The 13,463-nt window shown below is 35.6% G+C and overlaps 1 protein-coding gene across 1 annotated transcript in view; it reads right to left on the bottom strand.

Annotated features, from left to right (window-relative positions):
* The window catches only part of Irbp (Inverted repeat-binding protein), a 146,233-nt gene that overhangs the window by 113,240 nt on the left and 19,530 nt on the right, over nt 1–13,463 (bottom strand). The window contains exons 3-5 of the mRNA XM_090382586.1: nt 9,226–9,327; nt 5,897–5,971; nt 951–1,053 (exon numbers count right to left, since the gene is read on the bottom strand). Coding sequence (XP_090238712.1) covers nt 951–1,053; nt 5,897–5,971; nt 9,226–9,327 — 280 coding nt within the window. The remainder of the gene's footprint in view (nt 1–950; nt 1,054–5,896; nt 5,972–9,225; nt 9,328–13,463) is intronic.

Here is a 13,463-nt window from a genome sequence, read left to right as displayed (position 1 = left end):
TGAAGGTGCAATAAGAATAGAAATTCATTCAATGAAGAAGTGGTACAGAAAATACCAGAGAATCATCTACATTCCTTCTTTCAAGATATTAAAGACATATTTCACTTTTATGCAGGTTGAAGTGCTTAGACTTTCACTATTCTCTATTTCAATTTTTCTGTTCACCATGCCAATAAAAGAACAATTTAGTTATTACAGTTATTACATGTCAAGAGAAATATTTCTTCAAAATGTACAGCCAAATAGAAACCTGTTGGAAATCAATGTCTTTATTCCTTGTTCAATATAAGTGAAATACTAATGTATTTTTTTATGAGTGTTGAGCATCAAATATTTCAATTAATCATAACAGTGCTTTTTCTCCCAGAAAGTTAAAAACTATATATCAAGTCTCTTAAAAGATTATGAAGAAAATACCATTTATGAGATTAAGAAAGAGATCCACAAGCACAAAAATGAATTTTAAATTAGAGGACAGTAGGCATCCACATAACTAAATGTTACAAAAAGCCACATGACTATTGAAGGTTTAGTTTCCCATTTATTTGAAATGTCAATATCCTTCACATATCCTCCAACTGCTGTAAGACACAATGACACATGTGGCCTTGTACAAGAACCCTTAATCTGCAACATGGGACACAATGTTTTGTTAACTCATCAAGTCCATACCAGGGTAGATCATAGCTATTATTTAGGTGTGTATATTTCCATAGAGGAAGAAGAGTGGAGAGAGAAAGATAAATGAAGATGCAGTGCCAGTACTCTGCACCCTGATACTGCATTTAAATTTTTAAAAGGCCCAAACAGCTAGATGGTTAAACTGCATAGTGGCAATTAATCAATAATAGAAATAATCTCTGTTCTTATTGAAAACAAAATAAAACAAAGAAAATAAAAATTTATCTTGAAACAAATCAACAATTACCAAAAAAAAAGAGAAAACTTACATTCTAATAACTTTTCTAGACTCAATACTTTTTCTGCGCTTGACTGCTCTAACTCTTGATAAACATAGATATGCTTAAAATCACTTGAATTTTTTTCCTTTTCCTTAAAAAAATAAAAATTAAAATGTATAAAAAAATTTTAAAATAAACAACATTTGTCATCATTATTATTCTCACAGATTTTAAAATTTAAAATACTATTACAAAAGTTGTACAGCACTGTAGTACAGTGAAAGAGCTGTTAATGTTTAGACCAGCGGTCTCCAAAGTTGGATGCATGCACCCCTAAGGGTGCACGAAATAATCCTTAATAAATCAATATTTATTAATTATGAAAATTTTAGTTTTTTGAAATGTAATTGAAAATAAAAATTATAAATAAATGTTTTTTAATACTTCAATATGTGGCTTTGTTTGATCACATGGCTTTATTTGATCATGCCATCGATCATGCACGGTCAAGTACATGCATTATGTACTTGAACAATTTCATTTTGTTTTTTCATTTTTTTTATTTGTGATCTTTTAAAATTATATGTGATTTTATAAATATGATTTTAGATATAATGCCTTCTGTGTAAATGATTCATAAATAAAAAAAATATTAAACTTATATATTCAATTTTTTATTCCAGGGTGCGCGCATTAGTCCTTTTAAGTAAAATAAGGGTGTTCAAACAAAAAAAGTTTGGAGACCACTGGTTTAGACAGCTGAAAACTCAGTTTCAGCTGGGAGACATAGTGGATTCCAAACTTTTTTCGGAGTCCACTAAAATTTAAATTGCGAACTGAAAAAAAAAAATGCTTAAATTTTTTAAAATTTAATTAATTTTGAAATTTTACAATTCAAAATTTATATTTTAACCATTTAAATTTGGAGGAAAAAAGTATTTCAGTAGATCCTTTTATTCTGAAAAATACAAAAACAACACTGACACATTTATCCACATTAAACAGAAAGCTAGCATTATCTGTCTGACATATGTTCATTCAAGTTTCACTTATGATGGAAAGCCAAATCTTCAAATATGATCTGTATTTATCCAAGATAGAATGGATGGTACAATACAACTTGAAGGTAATTGTGTAATTAGATTGCAATATTCTTGATGTTATAACTGTTAACTCCAATGTTTCTAGCGAAGCACAAAGTGAGAAACAGTTATAGTCAAGCAAAGAAAATTACAATGAACGTTAATGGCAAATCAGTATTAGCCATATTGTGCAATAAAGCCTAAGGCTTTTACTGCAACAGCCAAAAAATTAATAATAAATAAATAATAAAATAAAATATAAATTATGTATCTGACTCCCTCCCCCATATAAGTACCTATTCAGCTGACCTTTGAATTTCCCAAAGTTCTCAACCTCAACCACACATAGCGGAAACTTACTCCAGTAACTTACAATTCGCTGGCTAAAAAAAACTTCCTGCAATCTAAATTTCTTCCCTACAACTTCAATTTATGGCCTCATACAAGTACCTTCTGTCTTCTTAGCCTAATGTAGATTAGGTTTTTAGTACGACTGAATGACTGTACTTTTTTTTTTTTTTTTGCTGGCATCAGTTAAATATTACTGATGCGGGATTGTGCTTTGGGAGTATTCTTTCTTTGGCGAGCCTGTAAAGGGGAATTTTTTTTTTTTATCATTAGTTTTGCTTTGCTGGCATCAGTAGAATTTACTGGAGCGGGATTATTTCCTGCGGGCTGGTTAAAGAGAGGTGGGGAATAAATTTTTATTTATTTATTTATTTTATTATTATTATTATTTTTTTTTTTTTTTTTTGCTCCTAGGTTTGGGCAGCCTAGAAGCAGGAGATGCTGGCACCCATCAGACTTGCACAACTGCTGGAGGGTGCAGGATTTTTGTGTTACACAGACAGTATAGTAGACCCACGTTTGGGGATGGACACTGGGATGTGGTTGCCTGTGTGTGTTGCCTACTTCTTGGTGGATAAGTGCTCTGCCTACTGTTTTTTTTTTTTTTTTTTTGGATGTTCCACTTGGATACATGAATATAGATGGAGATGGACATCAGTCTGGGCACCACCACAGACAGTTATACATAAACTGAACAGTCTTCCCAGCCTTGTTTAAGAGACTGCATAATATTGCAATAGATGCAGTAAATGTTTGAGTTGTTTGCTGATCTAGTTGGCTGAATAATTCTCCATTATTGGGACATTGTAAAATTTATGTAAATGATTACCTTGGATTTTATATTCTCTAATTCTGGGGTATATTGTTAATTTATTATAAATAATTATTGTTGGGATTAAATATTAACCTTAACTGTAAATTTGTGGGTTGCTATACTCCTAAGTCTTGGGGTATGTCAAAGGTGTTGATGGTTACTGATTTAAAGCTTAGTTAATTGTTTAGTTGTGGGTTCTGATTTAGTTTAGTTCTGATTTCCAGAGCTGTTTTAGTTTAGTTGTTAAGCTATAATATATGTAACTGGATAGAGAAATCTCTGTTCAATAGTCCTTTTCTTTTAGCTTACTTCTGATCTTCCTTCATCTTCCAGGGGATGCCTCTTTCTTTATCCCCACCTTTTTATCTCTTTCCTTCCCTCCCCACTTCCCATGCTTCTCAAGCTATCTTCCTGATCCTATTCTTATTGGGGTTTTTCAGAATTTTCTGAAATATCCCCTGTGTGTCACCACCTGGCCATGAGAAGGCACACCAATAGTCCCTGGCGTGCGTCCTCATGGCCAGGGTTGGGAGTCAGGGGACCAGGTGTTCCCTGCCCCCTGGCTGCGAAGTCGCAAGGTGACGGCACTCAACCTAACAATACACATACACTTGCCGGCCTTGCCTTTTGCCTTTTCCGATGCTACAGCGACATATAGGAGAAACCCTGCAGACTGCAATTAAAACAAACACACCTTGACCTTGTCTTCTCAGCCTTCAATCCATATAAAATAAATAAAAAATCTTTATATGTCCTACTATAGTAAATAAAGTGTTACACTGGTGAATGACAAATTCCCTTCACGGCAATAAATGAAAGGGGATTTACATATAAAACAATATAAACAAATAGAAAATATAGATTCATTAAATTTACACTGCATTTCTGTCCTGACAGTTAACAACATGCAAGTTGCTCAGTATAGTGTCTATAGTGTTTTCAACTACTGAAAACACTATAGACACTTGTTCACATAAGCACACCATTCAGTACATACACTTCAAAAAAATGCGCACAACTGTTAGATGGTGCCTCCGTAGCCAGGTAGGCAGGAGCAGCAGTGCGTAGCACATGCTTCTTGATTAGACTGGGGTTTAGAGTCCGTGCCCACAAAATACGGAGGATGTGGAAAGGTCAGGGAATAACCACTGCATATCCCCGGCCTTAGGCGCAATATTGCCTTAGTTGCTAATGCTCCTAAAAACCAAATAACAACAATAACTGTTAGGCGACAGTAGTCTCGGCAAACCACGTCGTGTTTTTTTTTTTTCTGTACTTCACATCTTCTATTAGCCTTTCCAGGTCAATTCCAATTTGAGATAAGCAGCAGATTGATTCCAACGTCCTGGCTGGTACGAACCTATCAGCCATCTTCAGTCTGTTTGCTTTCATCCTCAGGGATTTGGTGACTCTTCAGGATGTGTCGCTCACAAATCTGCCAGCAGCACGGTGAGGATATCATGCCAGTCATCATCTTTATTGTAGTTATGAGTCATTTCCAGGCAATGGCGGGCAAATGCTGTAGTTTCAGTTGTTCTGCAAGCTGCATGGTCCTTAACTGATGGGGGAGATGGTACTTGTTGTTGGCCCACTTCAACAGCCAGAATTCAGTCGCATATATTCTCTTAATGTGGGTAGGGGAGGCGGATGCCCACAATTCATATATGGTACTAAGTACTGTAGGTTCTAATATACTCTTTGTTTGAAGTTTTCATTAAAAAAATAAATAAAAAAGGCCTGGAATAACTTATAACAGTAAAAACTTCACTGTCACTCATTCATCTTCTCCTCTCAGAGCCTTACCACCTCAACGAGATCCCTAGTTATCAGACTTTCTATAGCACGCATAATCAGTCTTTCATCATACATTACCCTTTTACAAATCTCACTAGACCTCTCTATCTATAGACTCTTCAAGAAGCTTGATGGCTTTTTATAGGTAGAGTCTCCATACTTTAAAACTGTATTCCAAGTGCCTTACTTTTTTTCTAAACAGCTACTCACTCTGTATAAAAGTCAAATCCACCCTTCATGAAACAGTTTCCACAACTAGGGTGATGCCCTATAACCTCTCCATTCATTCAAAACCGAGCAGTTACGTTAATTAATTATCCATCACTGACAAAGTCTCTCCACTCTCTGTCTCATAGATGTTCTGCTTTTGTTGCATGCAAACCTTCAGTTTTGAAGGTTTGCCAAACAAAAGGTTTGGCAAATCTTGATAAAGAACCTGAAATATAACAGTTTAATATATACACAGTAGTTTTAACTTAATCTCTCATTTGTTTTCCCCAACATATTTTTTAATATATTCTAATACTAAATTATTTTTAACTTTAAATTTTGATTTTTTTTAATAACTAATATTAAACATTATAATTCCTATAATTCCTATAATAATATAGTCATAACACAGTTTATACAACAGATAGGTTTCATGCTAAGTGAGATCCTTACAAAACAGGATCATAAATATACTTTCAATGAGGGCAGATGACTTGAAAAGTAAAGTTAAGTATTAACATAAGTGCATTATTAATCTAGAAAAAAACATTAAATGCATTAAAAACATTAAAAAACATTATCATTATTTCATAAAAATATGAAATATTGATAATAATGTTCTTGAAAATCTTAAATCTAATATATTTATTACATACATTAATACAAAAAATTTCCATTAAACTCAGTACATTAATGCACTAAGTTTAATGGAAATTTTGTTATTTTAATATGTTAGTCATACTTACTGTGCCAAATAACACAACAGCCACAAAGTCTTTATCACTGCTGACAATCTTGTTCTGTACAGTTGTCCGAGCACACTACATGAAAAATGTGAATTATGACAATAATCATAGTAACATAAAATACAATTAAAAATAAAAAAAAAATGGCAAAAATGGAATTTTAAGTTTTTAATGTAAATTAAAAATAAAAAGCAACATAAGAAAATTAAATGGAAAAAATTTCTTTTATTCTTACTAAAAAAAAGATGAAATTGTATAATTATTATAATTTTTTTAGCCATGTCAATATGCATAAAATGCATTAATATGCATAAAATGCCTATTGTTTTCACCATGTGTCTATCTGCCTGTAACAACTTGATTCCTAGTGGATGAATTTTCATAAAATTTTATATTTGGCTCTTTTAGACATATCCTAAATTTCATTAAAATTAGATCAATAGAAATCTAGCAATTATCATTATTTTTTATCTTTCCGTTTAGCAGATAACAACTCAACTTCCGGTGGATGAATTTTCGAGAAATTTTATGTTTGATCTTTTGGAAATATTTGTCTGGCCATTCCAAATTTAACTGAAAGTGGATAAAAAGAAATACGGCAACTATTACTTCTTTGTACATTCATCCATCAGCAAGTAACTTGACCTCAGTATATGAATTTTTAAGAAATTTTATATTTCGATCTTTTAGAACAATTTGTCAAGACGTCCCAAATTTCATTAAAATTGGATCAATAGAAATCCAGCAATTATTATTATTTTTTCCATTAATTCATTAACACATTAAATTTATTCTCTAAATCAGTGGTTTTCAACTGGGATGCCGCAACAACATTCCAGCGGTGCCACGTAATTTGGGTTTAAGTTACTTAAACTTATTATTATTTTTTAATTTATATGTTTATTTCATTATAAAAAAGTGTACAGTATCTTTTTAATTTTGTGGTGATCTATAATTAATGTTTACTTAGTACTACTGCATAAAGAATGAAATTACATACTGTATATATATAATTTGTATTATGAAATGTAATTTTTATAATTATATTATTGTAATAAATATCATATAACATATATATTTTTTAATATTTTACACACACACACACACACACACACACACACACACACACACACACACACACACACACACACACACACACACACACACACACACACACACGGATATACACAGAGAGAGAATCGGATCTAACAGGCAAAAAATTGAGTAGGGGTGCCATTATTAAAAAAAAGGTTGAAAACCACTGCTCTAAATCTATCCATATACTGCATATCATAGCTGAAGCACTGGATATTATGTTCATTGCTGTGTACTGATTGAAGGAATGAATAAGCAATATGGAGGATGCCTGAAATGTAACACACACCCTTTACATTAACTAATTTTTTTGGGAAAACAAAATTATATATGTATTTCCATATTTAAGTTTGGCTTTTATTCTAATATTATAAAAAAAGTTATATTACTTACTTTTATTTGTAAATGATGAGAGTATTATTTAAGTAACGATTTTTAACTCTTCTCTTTCTCTTTCAAAGTGGGTGTTGCAACACACATCCCCCAAGGTGATTGATGGTGACTGATGTGTTATGTCGCAAAAGGTGCCATCAAATTTTGGCATCATATCATCATTGATGTAACTGACTGACTAAAATACAATTACTGAATTAAACATTTAAAAATTTCGGACATTTATTTTTTCAAGGGCTTCATACTGGTGGATAGTGAGCTCTGGACACATTCTTTCTCTCTAAAAGCTAACTGACTGACAGTCATTTTCAAATGCCTATAGTCAAGCTTGTGCTTAGTACAGCACATCTTCCTTTGCTCTTACTCTTATCTACATGTTTTTTGGCTTGAAACAAAGGGAGTTGCATACTGTTGCATTTACCATCAAGCTTAAAATATAAGGAACAAAAAAGGATACAGTTGTCAAATAATTACAAAGTTCTGGGTGGGATGTCAAGTTATTTTTGGCACATACATAGTGTATCAACATAAAAAAGTTTAGAAAGCACTTGCTTAAACTGTTTAATATAACAAAACTGATGCAGAAAATTAAAGCAACGATTACAATTATACTTGGCAAAGTGCAGTTCTGCTACTTGAGTATGATAATACCCTAACAATCAAAATAAAAGTGAAACTAAGTTTCTTTTTGGTTTTTATTTAGGAGTCTCCTCCTCAAAAATGCCTTGCAGTCAAGAGTGCCTTAGAGTACTTCAGCCTACAAGTCAAACCATAGGGTATATGAACATGTAAAAGTAAGTTGACCAGAAGCTGCTGCTGTTGGCACTATGAACTCGTTTACTAAAAAGCATATTAAAGACAAATATGCCAATCTTTATGTATGAACTGAGAAGAATGTACACACGTCTTCAACTTCTGCTGCAGATGAGGAATTAATCTTCGCAGAATTTTTTTTTTTTTTTTTTCAATATATCAGAATGAATCAACAAACTTTTAATGATGTAACAAAACCAAACACTATTATACCATATATAAAAATTGCTGCAAACTGTGACCTGCTACAAAAGCACTCCCCAACCCATCATACTTTCACCACCAGCCTAGAGTGTTGACACCTCCCACAATGGGTGCACTGATTCGGGGTATTGTTGCATTACCCTTGTTTTGTTACTAGCATGGAACAACTGAACTAGGATTTGTCAATCCAGAAAAACCATTTTATCCCTAAAATGACCAGTATCAGTGTTCCTGTGCACAGTTAATTCACTGTACCAATAGTTGCTTGTATTTAGTTGACAAGAACAGGACATGAGGTCAGCCGCTGCTATACCTCCATCTGCAACAGAGTCCAAGGTACTGTGCAATATGACACAGCTCCTTTCCACCTCTATTTTATGCATTGTCATTTGATTGTTGCCTGTCAGACTACATGATTCTTTTTACTTTCCATTGGTATCTCACATCACAAAGCTATCTGTGGCCACAGGAAAGCATGCTAGATGTTTTTTGGTTGCTGCACATCTCGGCACACTCCAGACACTTATGCATGGGCACCTCAGCAGGGCAATGGTCCATGATACTTGCACCAGCACATCTAATGTCAACTAACACTGCACCCAAAGACATTTATGTTGTGCTGATGACTCATTCTCTCCTGAATTGTGCACACACTACCCTTCAGTATCTGACTGACTGACTGTTTCATATGTTCATATGGGCTAGCACAAACAAATGGCACTGTCCCTGATTAGGCAGCTGATTCCTTGGATGAGGATAGTGGAGGTGGAGCTAATAAAGTAGCTACTCAGTGTATATAGCAAATATGATATATAAAATATTACCTTTACACAAAGATGAAAAAAAGATTCCTTTATATTTTCAGAAAACATATCTTTTGAAGCATCAATAAGAAAAATTAGAGCATCTCTTCCAAATGCAAAAGCCTGAAAGAAGAAAAAAATAAATAAAATTATAAAATTTGTAATTAATATCAAATTTAAACTGCACGATAAACAGCTGGTTATATATTAAAACAATATAAAGCAAACTGATGAGAGGAAGCAACTTATTTAATACAAGTTTCTCAAATCTAAGTTTCTTAACAGTAAACTTTTACTATTAGGTAAGCTACATACACACACACTGTGTGTGTGTGTGTGTGTGTGTGTGTGTGTGTGTGTGTGTGTGTGTGTGTGTGTGTGTGTGTGTGTGTGTGTGCGCGCGCACATCACCTTCTCCACTATTCTCCAGCCTTGATGTTTTAGGATCCATTTGTGCTTTAATCTGATTCTTTAAGACGCATTGTTAATTTCTTTTACCTCGTAAATATTGTAACCAAAAAATTGGCTGATAATTAATCTGCTTTTTTAATTTATCCTGTTTTGGCCTTACAGAGAGTTTCACTTGAGTCTGAAAATGGAACCCAGCTGTACTGGGATTATGTGTTAAGGCAGACAATTATTTTATAACATTTGTAATATTTATTGAAACAATAAATATCTTACTATATCACATGTGGCATAAGAGTGTCTATTCTTTTAATTATTCTATTAAAAAACATTCACCTGGCTTCATCCAAGTATCTGCCAAACTCTCCCTTAAATTTACATAAGCCCTCCAATACATCAAGATTGAGTGCCAAGTTGTTGCAAATACAACAAGCTCCTGGTTTGCATACATCCAACTTATGAACTTTTGAGCGTAGTAACAGAAACTGACATTGGACATTTGATTTAAAAACTTGTATCCTGATCTTACAAGCATTTCCATGACTTCATATCACTTTTGAATGATGGATAAAAGGAAGAATTTATCGGACTTTGATAAAGGACAGAATGTGGGTGCTTGATGAACTGGTGCCTCGATTTCCCAAACGGCTGAATTCATGGGGTGTTCGAGAGCAGCCGTAGTTAAAGTGTACCAGGACTGGCATCAAAATGGTCAAACTACGACCCGATGGCAAAACTGCAAAGGTCAGCGAAAGGTTGATTTTAGAGGTGAGTGCCGGGTCCGATGACTTATTCAAGCGAACAGGTGCAGCACTGTTGAAGAGTTGACTACCCAATACAACATGGGCCAAACCAACAATATCTGGCATGACCATGCGTCGAACGCTTGCACGTATAGGCTATACCAACAGACGACCCCTACGGCATCCTCTCCTAACCAAGGTTCATCAGCGAAAAAGACTCGCCTGGTGCAAAGAGCATGCAAGTTGGACATTAGAAGACTGGAATAAGGTGTGCTGGTCGGATGAGTCATGTTATTTACTCCACACCGTGGATGGTCGTGTACAGATTTGGCATCAACATGAGGCTCTTGATCCATCATGCATGGTATCAAAAGTGCAGGCTGGTGGAGGCGATTGTATGGTGTGGGGCATGTTTCACTGGCAGAAACTTGGACCCATGGTGCATGTGGAACAATGTATCAGTGATCTCCACTATCGTCAACTGTTTGCTGACTTTGTACACCCTGCTATGTTACACTTTTTCCTGAATGGCGATGGTGTCTTCCAAGATGACAATGCACCGAGCCATTGGGCACTTGTTGTGCAGGAATGGTTTGAGGAACACAGTTCTGACTTCCAGCATATCGACTGGCCTCCGAACTCCCCCGATATCAATCCCATAGAGTACTTGTGGGACACTATGGAAAGGCATATCAGGCATCTGGATACACCAATAACCTCCATACCTGCATTGTTGACCGCATTACCCACAGCTTGGTTGGCCATACCTCCCAAAAGCTTCCAACATCTTGTTGAATCAATGCCACGTTGGATAGCTGCTGTACTGAGGGCAAAAGGAGGACCTACGAAGTATTAGGTAGGTGATCATAATTCAGTGATCACTCAGTGTATATCTTCTTCTTCTTCTTCAAGAGGAGTGTTTCCATTTACATTAGGTTTCCTCAGCCTACAAGTTATTTCTTGTTAGGAATTTTTTCCCGCCATGAAAGTTGAACATTAGAAGACTGGAATAAGGTGTGCTGGTCGGATGAGTCACGTTATTTACTCCACACCGTGGATAGTCGTGTACAGATTTGGCATCAACATGAGGCTCTTGATCCATCATGCATGGTATCAAAAGTGCAGGCTGGTGGAGGCGATTGTATGGTGTGGAGCATGTTTCACTGGCAGAAACTTGGACCCATGGTGCATGTGGAACAATGTATCAGTGATCTCCACTATCGTCAACTGCTTGCTGACTTTGTACACCCTGCTATGTTACACTTTTTCCTGAATGGCGATGGTGTCTTCCAAGATGACAATGCACCGAGCCATTGGGCGCTTGTTGTGCAGGAATGGTTTGAGGAACACAGTTCTGACTTCCAGCATATCGACTGGCCTCCGAACTCCCCCGATATCAATCCCATAGAGTACTTGTGGGACACTATGGAAAGGCATATCAGGCGTCTGGATACACCAATAACCTCCATACCTGCATTGCTAACCGCATTACCCACAGCTTGGTTGGCCATACCTCCCAAAAGCTTCCAACATCTTGTTGAATCAATGCCACGTTGGATAGCTGCTGTACTGAGGGCAAAAGGAGGACCTACGAAGTATTAGGTAGGTGATCATAATTCAGTGATCACTCAGTGTATATCTTCTTCTTCTTCTTCAAGAGGAGTGTTTCCATTTACAATGGGTTTCCTCAGCCTACAAGTTATTTCTTGTTAGGATTTTTTCCTGCCATGAAGTGCGGTTCAAGGTGTCTTGGTCGGTTAAGCCTCGGGCTGTCATGCACTCCCGTACTCCATCCATCCATCCATGTCCTCCTAGGTCTTCCTCTTCTCCTTCTTCCAGGATAGCCGTTGGATATCTGTTTTCTTGCATCCGTTTTATATGTCCATACCATGTTAGACGCTTTTCTTTGATGGTGTCAATAATAGTCTTTTTCACTTCCATTTTTTTCCTTATGTTTTCATCCCGTTTTCTGTCTCTTCAAGAAGTTTCTGCTGAGCGTTGCCAAAAATCCATTTCTGTGGAAAGCAATTTGTTTTCCACTCACCTATTCAATGTCCAGGTTTCCGCTCCATACAATAGAAGACTTTGTACAATCGTTTGAAATATAAGTTTCTTTGTTTTATTTAGGATATTTTTGCTCCACAGAACAGAGTTTAACATGCCAATAGCCTTTCTGCCATATGTAATTCACTTATTGATCTCTGCTTGGGATGATCCATCACTTTGTAAGATTGATCCCAAATATTTGAATTTATCAACTTGTTTGATTTTAAAACCTGCAATATATAGAACATGTCCTGGCGATGAAGATAACATTTCAGTCTTGCTAAAATTGATTTTTAGACCCCACTGTTTATATTCCTCAAACAATTGACGACATGCATACTTTGCATCTTTTAAGTCTTGTGCTATCACCACCTGATCATCTGCAAAAAGTAAATTGTGAATATAGGTGTTCTTATTAATCGGCAATCCCATTTTATTACATTTTTTTGACCAGGATCTTAGGCAGATGTCAATATAAATTTTGAAAAGTGTTGGTGACGTGCAACAACCTTGTAATAAGCCTTTTGAAGTGTGGAATTCAGGTGACAAAGCTGATCCCACTTTAATTCTGCATCTATTATTCCTGTAAATTGCCTTAATAATGTTAATCAGTTGTCCATCAATATTTGCCTCTTTCAGTGCTTCCCATAAGAGTTTTCTTGGAACACTGTCATATGCCTTTTCAAGGTCAATGAAAATCATAAAGGTTTCTTTTCCTCTGTGGCCATAATGCACCTCCCAAGGTTTTTTTTTTTTTTTTTTCAGCACTTTGATACAAGCCTGAGGCGGGATTCGAACCCACGACCTTTGGGTTGCCAGGCAGGCACTTTACCCACCTGGCTAGCCCGGTCGGCCCTCCCAGCTGAAAAACCACTTTGTTCTTCTGATACCTCGATTCGGGCTTCTAAATGGTTCCTGATCCATTTTCCAAGTATCTTTAACAGTGGGTTCAGGACGCATATTCCTCTGTAATTTGAACAGCTTTTCCAATTGCCCTTCTTATAAATTGATGTAATATATCCTGTTATCATCTCTTTCGGTATTTCTTCTCCTCTCAGTATA

Source organism: Mastigoproctus giganteus, chromosome 10 (genome assembly GCF_048544385.1).
Source record: "Mastigoproctus giganteus isolate SK-2022 chromosome 10, ASM4854438v1, whole genome shotgun sequence".
Taxonomy (NCBI): Eukaryota; Metazoa; Arthropoda; class Arachnida; order Uropygi; family Thelyphonidae; genus Mastigoproctus; species Mastigoproctus giganteus.
Note: the sequence above shows the minus strand (reverse complement) of the source record. Positions and strands in the feature narration are given on the sequence as shown.